Source organism: Sceloporus occidentalis, unplaced genomic scaffold, assembly GCF_023333645.1.
Source record: "Sceloporus occidentalis isolate IW3139 unplaced genomic scaffold, rSceOcc1.0.p SCAF_1, whole genome shotgun sequence".
Taxonomy (NCBI): Eukaryota; Metazoa; Chordata; class Lepidosauria; order Squamata; family Phrynosomatidae; genus Sceloporus; species Sceloporus occidentalis.
The window spans coordinates 19,502,523-19,519,989 of record NW_028316981.1 but is presented as its reverse complement, the minus strand read 5'-3'; the positions used below and the strand labels follow the sequence as shown (position 1 = coordinate 19,519,989).

At 43.7% G+C, this 17,467-nt stretch overlaps 2 protein-coding genes across 2 annotated transcripts in view; both read left to right on the top strand.

Annotated features, from left to right (window-relative positions):
* The first annotated feature begins 9,204 nt into the window (after positions 1–9,204).
* Positions 9,205–14,394, top strand: LOC149321046 (U6 snRNA-associated Sm-like protein LSm2). Its single transcript, XM_089489784.1, has 5 exons — positions 9,205–9,345; positions 10,298–10,365; positions 11,122–11,152; positions 12,093–12,152; positions 13,094–14,394. The coding sequence occupies exons 1-5, from the start codon at positions 9,343–9,345 to the stop codon at positions 13,217–13,219; spliced, it is 288 nt and encodes a 95-aa protein (XP_089345910.1). The 5' UTR covers positions 9,205–9,342; the 3' UTR covers positions 13,220–14,394.
* Positions 14,395–17,294: 2,900 nt separating this feature from the next.
* VARS1 (valyl-tRNA synthetase 1) overlaps positions 17,295–17,467 on the top strand; it is a 40,310-nt gene continuing 40,137 nt past the window's right edge. The window contains exon 1 of the mRNA XM_089514991.1: positions 17,295–17,387. The gene's annotated coding sequence lies outside the window, so the exon portion shown is untranslated. The remainder of the gene's footprint in view (positions 17,388–17,467) is intronic.

The following is a 17,467-nucleotide window of genomic DNA, read 5'->3' as shown; positions in this document are numbered from 1 at the left end:
TGATAGGTGGCCTTAGGGTCACCATAAATCAAAAATGACTTGGAGGCACACAACAGCAGCAGCAGCAGCAGCAGCAGCAACAACAACCCCATATATACACATATATACACACACACACACACATAAATACACATATATACACATACACACACATATATATATATAAATACATGCATATACACACATATAAATATGCCTGGACACACATAATTATATACATACATATATATGTGTATGTATAAATATATAGACGCATATATATATATATATACACACACACACAAATATATATATATATACATAGTTGCACGCACAAACATATGTGTGTATGTATAAATATACATACACACACAGACATATACATTCATACACATGCATATACACACACAATATACATACACAAATATATGTGTACCCATGCACATACATATCTATACATACACACATATATATACACACATACACACAAATGCATATATATTGGCGCGCACGCACGCACGCACACACACACACGGCCTGAGAAGAGAATGGCATAAAATTTCCCATCAAAATGCCTCTAAAATGGCCAGAAATCCATTTAAAATATAGAGGAGTGTGTGAGCACGTGCATAGGATATCTATACTCACACACATACATATATTTATATAGATACATACACACATACATATATATATATATATATACACAAAGGGAACTAACTTTGTTCCCGCTTGCTATGCTACTTCCTAAGTGTGACTACACAAACCCTTTTGCCGCTAAATCCTTCGCTTGTTGGAAACGATTGTCGGGTGGTTTCAGTTCCTGGGTTGCGCAATGGTTTTGCAATGGGGTCGCATTAGAAGAGATGTTCTTCCCAGTTGCTGGAGGGCCAGTGCCAGACAGAGAGGGGCCATGCTGCTGCATGCGCAAAAGATAAAGCATCAGAGAAAGAAAAGGGCTAAGTCCAATCTACGATCCTAAGGCTCTTCCTTGACAAGGGTCTCCCAATCTAGGAATTATTCCCATTGACTGTTATGGATCAGGATCAAGGATTTAGAGGGCGAGTTTCTCATACTTTCTATATGTCTTGGCTATTGATTTCTATGTAGAAACTTACTAATCTTATTAAGATGACAAGGGACAGTTCAGTAGCATCTCTATGTAGAAACTATGGTTCTAGGAGGAGAGTCAGAAATAGGGTTTATATAGAGATAATTAGATAGAGATAATTAAAGGGGGGGACAATATTATTTAGAAATGTTTTTTGTTTTGGGAAAATGCAAGAAATGCACATTTTTGGTTTTATCAAACACAGTTTCATGAAATGTATTTAAAAGAGAAGATCCAAACTGGTTTAAACGCAAATGGGAAGAGCTCCAGGCCTTCTTCCTAAGCTGCATCCAAGGGCTGGTCAACTGTTGAGCCCATCATCCACAGAGGCATCTTCTTCTCGCCTCTTTTGCTCTAATAGGGGCTCCTGCAAAGTCCATCTTTGCCCAAGGATCCCTGAAGGAAGGCCTCCAAAACAACAGAGAAGGAAAAGGAACATTGGGTCTTACCTGTGAGATGTTCGTTTTCAGCGATGTAGGTGGAAATATCCTAAAACGTGGGTTGATTCCATCTCTTGCTCCGAAATAGGCAGGAAAAACAGACTTGAAGGAGTCAATGCCACCAGAGGGAGCAACCACCTCCATCCCTCAGTCAATATTACAGCCGAGGATAGAAAACAAGGTCATGGAGCTGAAGTGCCTCCAGGATTTTCTGGAGACTCTCCAATCTGACCCTGTTTTTTATAAACCAATTGACCCATGACTCTAGCACCACACTCTAAGTTTTGTTTTTGTTTGTTTTAAATGTAGAATTAAAGAAGATTGGAACTAGTCTCTTTTGTTTTTATAAAAATAGTATAGTTTTTTATGGCCCCAATACTGACGAAATGTTTTGTGGCTTTTAGTATATCAGCCAATGATTATTTGCCTTCCTCGTCTTGAGGAAGCAACGAAATAGTGATGAGAATGGTATAGAAATATATCTGAGCAAATTTTTAGAGTTCAGAGGACCCATAGGTCTGCTGAATTTCTTATGAAAGATGAAAGACTGCAGTCTTCCTCCCACCCTTTAGCACCAATCAGCCAGGACTGAGGCTATGTATGTAATTGTTCGACAAGAGAGGTATTGTCACTGAAATTGTTGTTGTAGGAGCAGATGAAGCCTCCTCTGTCAGAGAGAGAGCTCTAGAAATGGAGTCTATGACCCTGACAAGGATTCTATTCTAGTCTATTCTGGGGCCATAGCAAACTCCACAGGGACCTCCTAAAACAAAAGACAGCACTTTGCCCATAGGGAAACCATACTTGCCCATAGGGAATCATTGGGGAATATTTTCCCATAGGGAATCATTGGGGAATACTTGCTCATAGGGAATCATAGACGGATCTCTTCCGGAAGGCCTTTCCAGACTAGCTCCACCTCTATTTACCTTCCTCCCCCCCTACTTTTCCAATCCTCTTTCTTACTAATTTCCTACTAATCCTCTATTGATTTTAACTGTTATTTTGTACTATTGTTTTAATGTTCTCTGGTTTAATCTCTTTTTAATATTACAGTCGGCCCTTCTTATACACGGATTTTTTATACACGGATTCAAGCTTACACGGTTTGAAAATGTTCCAAAAAAGTATAAATTTCAAATATCAAACCTTGATTTTCCATTTTTTATTAGGGACACCATTTTGCTATGTCATTATATTTAATGGGACTTGAGCATCCACGGATTTTGTTATACACGGGGGATCTTGGAACCAAACCCCAGCGTATAACAAGGGTCCACTGTACTATGTTTTTATACTGGGGAGGGATAGTGGTTTTTGGAGCTTTGCTTCCCCACCGGCGCCATTTGCTCCGTGAGGGAGCCGCAGCAGCCAAACCGCGCGGCTCCCGCGCGGAGCAAAAAAAGAAGCTCCATTTCGGAGCGTCTTTTTGCGGCGCCTCTATGATGTCGCGAGGCGCCGCTGGCGCATTCGCGACGTCATAGGCGCCGCGACACGTCTGGACCCTATGCGTCCAGTACGTAAAGATGGCGGCGCCCATGTGGAAGGGGCGCCGCCATCTTGTACGTATAGGATACGTACTAGGGTTAGGGGGGTGCGGTAGCACCGCCCCTTCCTAACCCTAGTACGTATCCTATACATACTATATGGCGGTTTGTATCCCGCCTGTGTCTCATTTTATTGTTGTAATCCGCTTGGATTTCAAGTGATTAAGCATAATAATAATAATTACTATTACTATAGGAGAACAATTTCCCAAAGGGAATCACTGGAGAATACTTTCCCAAAAGGAATTGCTTGAAACGATTGACATGCCTTTGGAAGAGGTGCAAACCCTGCGCATGGCAGAGCGACTGTTGTACCCATCATCCACAGAGGCACTTTCTCTTTTCCTTTGAGAAGAGCTCTTGCAAAGTCCATTGTCCAAGGCTCCCTCTTGGATGGCCTCCAAAAGAACAGAGAAGAAGGTCATTGCTCTGCTGCCTTCTTTGTTACAACAAGATACAAAAAGGCTGAAAACATTAATATACAATTTGCAGCTATTGCAAATGGTTGCAATAATGGAGAAAACCAGTCGGAATCTTTAAAAGATTTTCTTCCCTCTAATTTCTGTTGCAGTAAATGGTACCCTAAAAGGGCATGTTTGCCTCACTGGCCATCCAGAGCCCCTCTCCTTGGGACATCCTTCCAGGCCAGAGTGAGACCTTTCCCTTACCCCAGCCCTCACTCTGCCTGCCTCCACCTCCACTCCCTCGCCAGCCCCAGAAGCCCCCTTCGCTCACGGCCCTCTCCACAGCCCCCACAGCCGCCCCCCCACCCTCACAGCCTCGCCTCCAGAGGGACTCTTCAGCAACAGGAGAGGCTTTGGGGCTATTCTCACATCCGATTGGTCCAAGATTTGCATGATCCCGCCCTTGCCCACACCCACTAGCTTCAGGTGGTCTCAGTTCCATGGCCTCTAGGAGGGAGGTGGAGCATCAGCCTCAAGGAAACAGCGCCTCCTGCTGGCCACGCCTCTGGAATTGCAAGAGCAGCTGAAGAAATTACATTTTCGCCTCTCTCCCCATTGGTGCCAAATTTGCATAGTCCTGCTCTTGGCCCCTCCCACCCTCTCCCTGCCTTCCATTGGGTCTCTGTCTCTGGGAGGGAGGCGGGGCTTCAGCCTTGAGTCTGGGGGGAAGAAGCCTCTTTTCCTGTAGTTTGCATCCATTGTTCTGGGTCCTATTCTCTGGAGGGCTATCTGCAAATACCTTTGTAAGACTGTGTTTCTGGTCCCTGAATAACCCACTAGATCTCTCTCTCCGTTCTGCTGTCGTTCATCCGTTGTCTTCTGAGACACTTGTTTTGTACCTTTTGTCTTTCTTTGTTCATCAATATGGGTCCAACACCATTGGAATAATTTAAATCCTTTTTAATGTACTTTTTTGTTATGTTTTTAATTGTACTGTTTTTTTAATGTTATGAAGCCACTCTGAGTCCCAGTTCTGGGGAAAGAGGGGGATAGAAATAAATAATAATAATAATAAAAAAAAAAACACACGGCAGAAACTATCCAGTTTGAGACCCCTTTAACAGCCCTGGCTCAGTGCTAGGGAACCATGGGAAACTCTCTGACAGAGAAGGCCCAATGTTTCACAAAACTACAGTTCCCAGAATGCCCTAGCATTGAGCCAGGGCTGTGATGTCCTGCCAGGACTGATTGACTTTCCTCTGCATTTTCTTTCATTTTGGTTCAGGCCATAGATTATTTTAGTGTAGAAAAGTTCTTTGTATTAGTTGCAGGAGGAGCTGTAGGATTCCCCTGCATTATTTCCAGGTTTGGTTTGCCCTTTCCCAGCATGCTCTGCTGTAGCTGGAAGCCTTTCGTTTGGAGCAGTCTTTGCAGTGAGCAGGCAGAGAGCTGTCTTCTGGTGGCAAACAGGCCCAGGCAGCCGGAAAGGGCATTTCTTACACGTTAGCCATTTTAGTTACCCGTATTTAGTCAATTTAGTTACCTACAGCAAGTGAATAGAGGAATTTAGGAGCTGAAAGACCCTGCACCAGCTCCATTGAGTGAGGAGAGCAAACCAACATCAGACCCAGAAAGATGACAACCTGAAGATTGCTGCAACTGTAAAGTACTTTTTGTTTAGAGCTGGGGAGGAGAAAACTCTTTATTTTGTCCTTTAAATTAAATTTCCCCCCTTTTGAACTTTACATTCAGCTTCAGAGCCTTTTTTGGGTAAAGAGTTTGATCTCACCAGGGTACCGGCGTTGCACACCCAAACCTGCCACCACCTTTAGTTGGGTGTGTCTTCACAAGGGCCATTAAAGGGGTCTCAGACTAGGAGACAGACACAGATATGAACTTGAACCACTAACAAAGGAAAGCAAATAGCACTGAAACCTGGTGGGATGAGTCTTATGAAAGGAAAGGACTAATAGAGGGGTATAACCTTTCAAAGAGAAATAGGCCAAAAAGGAAAGGAGAGGAATAGCTTTATATATCAAGGATGTTCAAAGAGAATCCTTGTGGAGACTGTCCTCCAGCCAGCTCCCATATCCAGGATGTGGTCAGAAGGGCTGCCAGATCCAGAAAAACAACCACCCAAAGGGAAGGTATGTTTACCATAGATCAAAGAAATCGCAGAAAGAATAAGGAAACTAGTGAGAAAACACAACCTCCAAATGGTCTACAAACCGACTAAGGAAATCCAGCACATGGTGCGCTCAGCAAAGGACAGGAGGGACCCTCTCGCAGCCGCAGGAGTTTAGCGCATATGGTGCAGCTGCAGAGAAGTCCACCAAACGCAGCGTTCAAACACGAATCAAGGAACATGAGAGACACTGCAGACTGAGTCGGCCAGAAAACCAGCAAGAGAAGAAACCGTCCTGGGCATAAAAGACTGGAATTCTGGACCATGGCAACAGCTTTCAGGCCAGAATGCAGAGGGAGGCCATTGAAACGCATAAGCACTTGGACAACTTCAAGAGGAAAGAAGAAACCCTGAAAGTAAACAAAGCTCCAAAACACACAGCAGAAAGAATCCAGTCTGAGACCGCTTTAACTGCCCTGGCTCAATGCTAGGGAATTCTGGGAACTGTAGTTTTGTGAGACATTTAGCCTTCTGTGTCAGAGACCTCTGGGGCCAGAAGAAACTACAGTTCCCAGAATTCCCTAGCATTGAGCCAGCGCAGTTAAAGCGGCCTCAGACTGGATGACTTCTGCAGTGTGTTTTGGACCAAGGTTTGGCTCCCAGTCCTGAAAACCCCCAAAATCAAGACCCAGCAAATGGAGATGAGAACCATCCAGAGTCAGGGGGGCTCCCAGCAGAGAAGAGATCCCCAACTCTATGGACCCTCTGCAGGCCTTGCCCTTCAGGAACAGAACCATCCAGAGATGCACATGGGCATCCCTTCCCCATAAACCACAGTATATGTGCCCCACTCTCTTCCATGCCAGCGTCCTCAGAAGGTGCCAGCCACAGATGCTGGCGAAACCTCAGGAATGCACTCTTCCAGAACATGGCCTCATGGCCTGGAAAACCCACAGAAATACTATTACTACTATTTGGTTGGTTTTTGATTTTGTGAAGAAGCGGGTTAGGTTCAAAACACACGGCAGAAGAATCCAGTTTGAAACGGCTTTAAGAATCCTGGCTGAGTGCCAGGGAATTCTGGGAATTGCAGTTTGCCGTGGACCAGAGCTCTCTCTGACAGAGAAGGCTCAATGTCTCACAAAACTCCAGTTCCCAGAATGCCCCAGCATTGACCCAGGGCAGTCAAAGCCAGGGCTGGGGAGTAGTGGCCATTTGAGGGTTACTCTTGTCATATTCTGGAGTAAGGTGTTTTTCCTTAGGGTTAACTCCTACTCCTATTATACTCCTCAATTAAAAGAAATCACATTACAGAAAAGAAAATTACATTAGACAATGCAATATAATAACTTGTGTGCATTTACATATCTGTTGTTACTCCTTATTACTACTCCAGAACACTGGACTGCCCATGAACCCTCTCCTTCCAATTCTATTCAGAGATAAAGTGAGACCTGAACCTTCCCTGAGGCCTCCACCCACTGGGACCCACTGCCTGCCCTCTGGCCCCAGCATCCCCTTCCCCCCTTGGCCCTCTCCAGGACCCCTGTGCCAAACCCTCCCTGCCTTCCAGGCTTGCCTCACAGGGGGACCCTTTTTCCCTCAGGGAGATTTTGAGGTCTTCCTCTCTTCCCATTGGTCTGAAATTTGCATAACCCCGCCCCTGGTCCCTCCCATTATTCTCTGCCCCGCCTTCTATAGGCAGGAGGAGAGAGAGGAGGAGCAAGAGAAAATGTACATTTTTGTATTGTAAATCCAGTTGGCGGCGCTGTTTCCCTCCCAGCAGCTGAAATGAACCCTATATGGAAAGTGAGGGAGGATGGTCCTTGAAAGCAGAGAGAGCAGTGGGAGGGGTTTGGAGTGGGGCTATGGAAATCTCAGACCAATGGGAAGAGAGGATGAGGCTAAAGTCTCCCCGAGGGAAAGTGGGTTCCCCTGTGAGCGAGGCTGGAAGAGAAGGGAGGGTTTGGCTCAGGGGTCCTGGAGAGGGTTGTGGGGGAAAGGCACTGCTAGGGCCAGAGGGCAGGAAGTGGGGCCTAGTAGGTGGAGGACTCCAGGAAGGGTCTGGTCTCACTGTATCTTGGAAGAGTGTTGAAAAGAGAGGGTCCATGGGCAAGCGGACTACTCAACATTAGTCTTTAAAGTCTTGGTCTTGGTTTTAACTTTGTAATTTCCTCTTTATAAGCTTTTTCAGAATTGAGGCTGTCGAAGGCTTTTTCTTGTATATTGTTACTTGCTCTTTAAAACCTGTTTCTCCCTTAGAAGTTCTTTCAGGGAAGGTTTTCAGGAAGGGCTTCAATTTGCCCAGGGACTGCCTTAGGCCCTTCGTGGCCATTCTTTCTGTTGTTGTCCAGAAGCCCAAAAGGAGGAAAGGCGAGGTCCTCCTTTATTAATCGTAGTATATTGTAGGGGTTACTTACTTACACTGTCCCAGGTGCTTCGTGGAAGGCTTTTCCTCCTCCTGAATGGGTCACACTGAAGGATTCAAATCCACTGCACAGGTGTTATATGCAACTCAATGGGGAGAAAAAAATAATGTTCAAACTCGAAAGAACGGCTTCTTAAATTAGATGATTACGTGGAAACCGATAAACTGGCAAAAGAGAGAGACCTGAGTTTTAGAAAAAAAGCAGAGCTAATGACCAGTTTCAATACTTAAATAAGTGATGGGTTTATAGTTTTATGTGTGTTCAGTTATTGATTAATATAGGTTAAATATATGTGATGATAGTATGAAATATATGCTATCAATCCCAAGTGTTATATAACTTATATAGAGGGTAGATGTTGTTTTCATGGACCTGTCTTCTAAGGTTTACTTTTCTTCAGTAAAGCTATTATTCGACTCAGAGTCTAGAATCTGTTTATATGTTTGTTTGTTTTAGTACAAAATAAGGCCTTTGGACAAGCTGCACCTGACAACCATTCGTATATAATTTCACAAGTTCACTGCATTCATTGTGTATGTTACATAATCAATAAATATTTATTGCTCATATATGTAAATCTATTTATTTATTTAATACAAATAATTTATAATTCATAAATAATATATACAGTAGTTGTTATTGTTGTTATGTGAGAGTTGTTCCTGATTTATGGTGACTCTAAGGCGAACCTATTGTGAGGTTTCTTGGCAAGATTTTTTCAGAGGTTTGCCTTATTTGCCTCATTCCTCTGAGGCTGAGAGAGTGTGACTTGGCCAGGAGAACCTTATTGTGTAGTTGGGGGCATTTCAGCAGAATTTCTTGCTTCTCACGCAGCCAGGTAACCACAACAAACACCTGAAATCCCTGTTTCAACACAACCAGCCATGGAAACCCATTGGGTGACACCTTGGGCAAGAGGTCACACTCTCTCAGCCTCAGGGGAAGGCCATGGCAAAAAAACCCTCTGAACAAACCTTGCCAAGAAAACCTAAGTTAGCTTTAGGGTCACCATAAGAAATGACGTGAAGGCACATAACAACAACAACAACTCCTCCTTTGAAATGTGTTCTGCTACTATATGTGTGTATGGCCCTTTAAGACCCAGCCACTGGATAATGAGGACGCGGCCCCTTTAAGAACCTCTATGGATTCTCTTCCCGGAAGGCCTTCAATAGTCGCTTTTTCCGGAGCTTCGTTCTCTTCGCGTCCGCATTGTTGTCATCACGGCGCATGCGCGGCCCGGGAAGTTCTTTCTGGGTCTGGGCTATTTGCTGCACGCGGGACTTTGGCTGCTGCTGCTGCTGCAAATGGTGAGTGCAAATAATGCTGCATGCATGGCAAGGCTTTCTATCCTCTCCAAAGCAGAGTGCATGAACTTAATGGGATTATTATTATTGTTATTATTATTATCCAAAACAGCAAAAGCAAAATATGCTTTCCCTTTGCCATGGGAGACTCCCCTCTCCTTCTTCAACTCCAGATATTGCCAGACCTTCTCTGTTCTGCTCATTAACCATGAAGGAATGTGGTAAACAGTTCTAGCAATGAAGATACTACTCTATGTCCCATCGTTTAACAGTACATCACATTATATGCCATCAAATAACAAGCAACTGAAAGCTATGCCCCTTGTAGACCAACACTCCAGAGAAGCATCAAGCAGACAGATTCAGCCCTGACATTTCTGGGAGAGGTGGCTTCAGTGGTTTTCACTGTTAGTGTAGTGGTTTGAGTGTTGGGCTATAACTCTGGAGACTAGGGCTTAGTTCCCAGCTTGGTCATGAAACCCACTGGGTGACCTTGGGCAAGAAGCCACACTCTCTCAGCCTCAGGATGGCAATGGCAAACCTCCTCTGAGTAAATCTTGCTAAGAAAACCTTGTGATTGGTACTCCTGAGGGTCACCATAAGTCAGGAATGACTTGAAGGCGCACAGCAACTACAACAACAACAGTAGCTAAATGAAGTGGCAGCATCCCTAGAGGAAAATGGAAGCAGCACCAGAGAACTTGAAGATTGTACCTCTCAGAAGATGTGAATGCTAATGCTTTTTAAAAAAGTAACTTTCCCAAGATCTGGGTATGTGTTGCGATTTGTTCAGCATGTGGTCCTTCCCGCTGAGTTGTGCAACTACGGTTTTTGCTTTGTATTGTCTTGTATGGTTTTTTTTTTTTTTGCATTGTTTCTGAATGCGTGCTCTTTTTGGTTTTTTTGATGATTTCTAGCGTTCATTCGCTCTTCTTTTCCACCTTTCCCCATGCAGCTCTTCTACTCCTTCTTCAAGTCCCTGGTAGGGAAGGACGTCGTGGTCGAGTTGAAGAATGACTTGAGGTATGTCTTTATTTGCAGGTGTGAGTTGCAGTTGAATTTTGTCCTTCCTGAGGTGGGTGGGGACAAGGGAAATCAAGACTCCTGTCTGTTAATTTCACATCTCAGCCTCCACACCCCTTTTCCCCCCATCCCCAAAGGACCCACAGCCCTAAGCTCCTATTCCTTGTTTCTCTGACAAACAAGATGTAGGCTAGCCCAAGATGTTTTTGCTAGCTGAGGTAAGGCTGCTTCCTTCACAGTCCTGTGTGTAGAAGCAAACGGAATGGCAGATGAATTTTAATTGATCATGGTTTGTCGGACAGGGTCCATCTCAAATGGAGAGAGCAGACTAGAGGGTTCAGGGCAGGCTGTATAATGCACATAGTTCAGTCCTTCAAGATAAGACACTGGGCAGATTGCTCAGGGAAATCCTTTGCTTCAGTTGCCTCACTTTGCCTAATGGCAGAACCAGCCCTGACTAGGGATGCTGCCACACTGCAGAATTAATGCAGTGTGATACTTCTTTAACAACCATGGTTCCATCCTATGAAATCCTGGGATTTGTAATTTTTCGTGGCACCAGCGCTCTCTGTCAGAGAAAGCTGAGTATCTCTCACAACTACAAACCCCAGGTTACCATAACATTGAACCATGACAGTTAAAGCACTGTCAAACTGTATTAATTCTGCAGTGCAGATTCAGCCTTAATCAGACTGTTAAAGAACCCATGTGTCATGGCTAATGTTCAATAGTGTCTTTTCCTCCTCTTTTTTACAGTATATGTGGGACACTGCACTCCGTGGATCAGGTATGATTAACACCAATCCTCCTTCTTCCCTTCTGGAGAATGTATTTGCTATTATTACATTCTGCCCTTTCTTCAGGGTGTGGAGTAGTTGCACGTATCATCTAGCTTTCAGGAAAATGTTTATTACTGTCTCACAGGGCCATGTTGTTTGAATGGCTGCATGAGGGAAGGGGATAAGCACAACTTTCAGAAAAGGATAGGCAAAGTGTGGTCCTCCAGCTTTTGTTGGACTACAACTCCCAACATTTCTCACTGTTGGCTATTGATGGCTACATCTGCATGAAGTTGTAGCGCAACAGCAGCTGGATTGTAGCTCCCATCATCAACAGCCAGTGTGGGGATTTAATGTGATATGTCTGGCAAGGGCAAGGTTAGGGAAGAGTGTTATTGGTTTATTTTAATGTTTAGATTATTCACTGTGATACATTCTGAGCGCTGGCTTCTTACACTTGCTCAGGATTGCCTTCTCAATTCCCAGTCTTTTGTCACTAGTTTCCCAGCCTTTATGGATCTTTTCTGCATCTACCTTATGCAGTTTATATCATACTTGCTTGCTCTGTAATCTTATTACAATAGTCATTTATGAAAAAAGGGTTAAATGATTGAAGTTTAAAAGGTTTAAGATGGGCAGGGAACCTCCAGATATTGTTGGATTGCAATTCATGTCAGCCCCAGTCAGCATAGTGAAGTGGTCACAAATGCTGGGAGTTGTAATCCAGCAATATCTAGACTTCCACATTTTCATTAAGAGATCTTAAGAAGCTTGGGTGTATTGCCTTCACTGAATGCCAAAATGGTCCTCAAATAGATGCAGTCCTCTGGGGAGGGCATTCAACAGCTGGGATGCCACAACAGCAAAGATCTTCTCCCTAGAAACCACTCAATGCTGCAGAGAAGGGTTTACTGTGGCCCCATATTAATATCTCTTCTCAATATACAGTACCTGAATATCAAACTCACAGATATCAGCGTGACAGATCCAGAGAAATATCCTCATATGGTGAGTCCTACCCCTAAGTTGATCAGAGTTGTGGTTGTGTGTGAAGTCTAGAAAAAATTACTGTTGTAGTTTATTTGTTTGTATTTTACCTTAATTACATTGAATTTTGATGGCTAATAGCTTTTAGCAGTAAAACAAACTAAAGAGCTTGAAGCTAAAGAGGTTAAGGTGTAGATAAATGCTACTGTAGAAGTTGATTACAGATGGCCCTTCATATCTACAGATTCTGTATCCACCAATTCATCCATCCATGGCTTGAAAATATTTTTTCAAAAGATCCCAAAAGCAAGCTGATTTTGCCATTTTATATAAGGGATACCATTTCACTATACCAATGTATTTTCTGGAAATTGAACATCCACAAATTTTGGTAACCACGGGGGTCCTGAGACCAAACCCCAGTGGATACCAAGGGCTCACTGCACCTTTTCTTGGCCCATTCCCTAGAAGGCTGCATAACAAATGCATGGACGTTTGGGGGATCTGTGTGGAGAGAGGTGGAGGTTCAGTATACCTTAGTGAAATTCACATGCCCCATTACAGCTTCCCCTGTTCATTTTTTTTTTTTAATTCGTTGTTCTTATGTGCCTTCAAGTTGACTTTGAATTGAGGTAACCTGTATCATAGGGCTTTCTTGGCAGGATTTATTCAGAGGTTTGCCATCACTTTAGACTGAGATAGCATGACTTTCCCAACCCAGTGGGTTTACATAGCTCAGTGGAGATTTGAATCTCGGTCTCCTTGAGTCCTAATCCAGTACTTGGGCCACTACACCACCTCATTTAGATATTATTGTGCTGCCTTTCAGGGCAAGACATAAAAATGAAATGAAGACATTTCAAGGCAATTTATCTGTTAAAATAAAGCAAAATAACAATCAGAATCCATCTCTCCCCAGTACAGTTCTGACTCTCCACTGTTCTCTCTTTCTCTCCCTCCAGCTGTCTGTCAAGAACTGCTTCATTCGTGGCTCTGTCGTCCGCTACGTTCAGCTTCCGGCTGATGAAGTTGACACCCAACTACTACAAGATGCTGCACGCAAGGAAGCCCTGCAGCAGAAGCAGTGATACCTTCCTCTTTTTTCCCTTTCCACCCTAATCCTTCCTCAAAAGTGCTGGAGGATGTGGGAAAGTTATACCAGTTTCCTTTTGGGAGGGAACCAACTGTGTGTGTGTGTGTGTGTGTGAGAGAGAGAGAGAGAGAGTGAGTGAGTGAGTGAGTGTACATCCATCCAAGTGTATTGTTGAGTGAGAAAATGTGTGTGGATATTGATTTCTATTCCTGTGTTCCTCTTAGAAGCAACCATCTTGCCTCTTTGATATTTTAAGGAGGCCAAATATTGTGTTCTGTTTCCGCTAGGCAGATGAAACTCATTACTGGGATAAAAGCAGTTATTTTTGTTTTCTAAATTCTTAGAGCCAGTAACTTGCTTTTGGTTTTCCTATCAAGTTCTCCCTCTGTTCCATTCAGCATTTCATCTCTGTAGCACTGTTTACTGCTGAGAAAGGTTTGTTGTTGTTCTTGTTGTTGTTTGTGTTCCCATTTAACCCATACACACGCTTTCCCATAGTGCTGCCTCCCATAACCAGGAGCCTCCAGATAATGTTGAAATACAATCCCATTACTCCTGTGTGCAAGTTAGGGAATGGTCTGGGTTGTAGCCTAACACACCTGGAAGGCCCTTAGTTGGTGTAGAGTGCCATAGCTTTCTTGTTCTATACAGCGGTCACAAAGGATGGCCCAAAGCTATGCTCTCCTTTAGCTATGAGCACTTTCCAGATTCTCACTGCTTAGAGCAACAAAGGTAATGCTGGCAAGTGTATGAGATCATTAGAGATTGTGTCAATGGCAGTCACACTTTTTGGTGATATTCCTAAATGTGCAGCAAGGCATTTTGGTGCCAATGCCATTTCTGTCCTACAGTATATACTATTCCATCCAGTGTCCATCTGGACTCTCTTAAAACAATTATGTATTCAAGTACTGTAATGTGGTTTTTGTGGCCACTAGAGGGTAATAGAAGCTTAGGCTCACTTCCTTTTAAAGCAAAAGAGGTTTGCTTCATCTCTGGTTTTGTTCCTGTAAAGAGCAAAAGAAACCACCTTTGTGTTTCTGATATTTTGTTATCCTAGGACTTCTACTAGGCTTGTGTGTCTGGGATTTTTTGTTTTCCCAGAGGGCTTTTTTTGAGAGACAAATATGTAAAATTTAAACTGTGGAGGAATAAAATGTTGAATTTCAATTATGGTGGTGGTTATTGGCAGGGACCTTTGCTTCTCAAAAATCAAAATAGAGGCACAATTCTGTATAAATTATACACTATAAGAACATGTTAGTTGTTTGTTGTTGTGCGCCTTCAAGTCATTTCTGACTTATGGTGAACCTATCATGGGGTTTTCTTGGCATGTTTCATCCGAAGGGGTTTGCCATTGCCATCCTCTGAAGCTGAGAGAGTGTGACTTGCCCAGGGTCATCCAGTGGGTTTCCATGGCCAAGTTGGGATTTGAACTCTGGTCTCCAGAGACATAGTCCAATGCTCAAACCACTACACCATGCTGGATCTTCATCTCGTGTGATGTATTCTCTGACAATTGTGGGTGTGTCCAGTCTGAATGAAGTAAGTCCTTCCTGAAATCCTCATAAATGGACCTCCTAGGACTGTTGCAGCCCAATGGGTTCCTGTTTAACTTCTTCCAATACAGTTCCTTCCTTAGAAACCACATTAGGCTTCACTTGGATAGAATCAATTTTCAAAGGCCTGCTGGAATCAGGGTGACCAGATGCCATAACAAGGCATTGCAAGAGTAGGGCATTCAAGAAAAATGTAAGACATGACAAAACAAAAGCTAAAAACGCTCTCAGCACTTTTATATGAATGCAAATTAATGCTTCTTAGTCATACTGAAAATGGAGAACATTTTGAAATGCTTGGGCAGAAGGCTGAAATGTAGGACATGTCCTGGAAAAGGAGGATGTGTCTGCCATCACAAAGACAGAGTCTCAGTCTAACCTCTCTGAGAAAAGAGGGTGAAGGGACAGAGAAGAGGTTATCCAGAAGATCCCAAAACATGGGCTGTTTCCTACAAGGGAATGTGTGTTTGTGCCTTCACGTTAACTGTCGACTTATGACGACCCCATGAATTTAATAGGGTTTCCTTAGGCAAGGAATATTTAAGAGGTGGCTTTTCCAGTTCCTTCTTTTGAAATAGAGCCTACAGAACCCAGTATTCATTGGTGGTCTCTCATCCAAGTTACACTCATCCCTCCACATTCTCTGGGTTTAGAGACACAGGACCCCTGTGAATGTGGAAAGACTGAAAATAACAAAAACGCCATGTCTTTACCCGAGAGGACACATCTCTAGGTATCTGTAGGTCCTCGAGTGCAACTCTGTGGTCAATATCTGCCAGACACTGACCATAGAACTGCGCTGGAGGAGTTACAAATGCCTAGTAGAGTCTTCTCTCTAGGAGTCTCTAGGTCCTTCAGTGCAACTTTTAGTTAAAGTAGGCCGCAGAGTTGCACTGGAGGACCTAGTTATTCCTATAGAGAACATATTAAATCCACGAATAATCAAACCCGCAAATGTGGAGGGACGAGTGTGCTAACCAGGGCTGATCCTTCTTAGCTTCCAAGATCAGAGGGGAACTGGTGCCTTTTGGGTTCAGGCTGTGTCTTGCTTATCCTGAATCCCAAAATATTGCAAAATTATCATCCACACAGATGGGCAATGATAGTGACCCCTTTGCTTTCTGATGGTTCAAACATTTTTATTCAGGCAAGCATTTTTTTTATCATGATAGGGTGGTCTGTATGGAGGGTGTGTGTGTTATTTTTTTAACTTTCATATGTTTTTGGGTAAACTTTATATTGTTTGAACAAAATGGTTTTTATCTTATAAGCCGCCATGGGTCCCTTCCTGGGAGAAAGGCAGCATAGAAATGAAACAAACAAATTCAGTGCATCTGAGGAAGTAGTCTGAAGTCTACTATTTCTTTCAGGTCCTAAAGGTGCTACAAGATCTCTCTACGTAACCAAATAAATTCAGTGTCACACAAACCTTGTTTCATGCACATAATTATTCCAAATGCAGTGTACAAAATTATCTTCAGGCTGTGTGTATAAGGAATAAATGTAAGGCACAGCTGTGCTAGTCTGAAGAATCAGTCTGCAAAGGGATCTTGTAGCAACCTTTGAGAGTCACTGAAAGAAAGGAGCTGGGAGCATGACTTGAGCCTGCTTCCTCAGAGGCAAGTTATGTGCTCATCACTCTATATTTCTATCTCTATGGAGTGCTTAAAACATAGACTCCCACTTCCGGTCTGCAGCTAACTCCCAATGGCTCCTTTCTGTGCTCTATGGTTCATTTCCAACCAATAACAAGAGGGCCTTACTCAGGGCTGTCTAACAAACTGCCTTTGTAAAAATAATACTGCTGTGGTGTATATGATGCAAGATGGTTGTAAAATTGACATTATGAATGAATCCTCCCTCCTTTGGAGCTATATTGGGAGAGTTTTCTCTATCAGCTCGTCTGTCACTTTTCTCTATCTGACATTTGGAAGGATTAAAATAGATAAGGGTTCAAAGCAGACTGCAGAGATAACCCAGTTTGAGACTGCTTTAACTGCACTGGTTCAGTGCTGCTGGGGAATCCTGGGAACTGGAGTTTTGTGAGGGATATGCTAAAACAAATGACCATACTTGCCCATGGGGAATCGTTGGGGAATGTTTACCCATAGGGAAACACTGGAGTGCTTGCCCATAGGGAAACATTGTGGAATACATGTCCATAGGAAAACAATAGGGAATACTTGCCCATAGGGAATCATTGGAGAATACTTTCCCATAGGGAAACATTGGGGAACATCTCCAATGTTTCCCTGTGGGGAAGTATTCCTCAATGATTCCCTATGGGCAAGTACAGTACAGTCATTTGTTTAAGTACATCCCCAAAACAAAACTACAGTTCCCAGGATTCCCTAGCACTGAGCCAGGGCAGTTAAAGTTGTCTCAAACTGGGGTATTTCTGCAGTGTGTTTGGGACCTCGGTTGCCTTTCCAGTGGCAAGCAGGGAAGCCCAGCCAGCGAAGGGCGGAGGAATGACTGCACAGCACTGTATTGTCTTCCCTGGAGAGTCCTGGCTCAGGCGCCGCTGTAGACAGCTATGGGCGGGGTCCTTCCTGCCAGAGAAAGCAGCACGTGGGGATAAGCTGGAACCGGCTGGAGCTGCAGGTAAGGAAGAAGGCTGAAGGGGGACCCAGCCTATTTCTGGCCTGGAGCCCAGCAGCAGCAGACCCAGCTGGGAACAACTC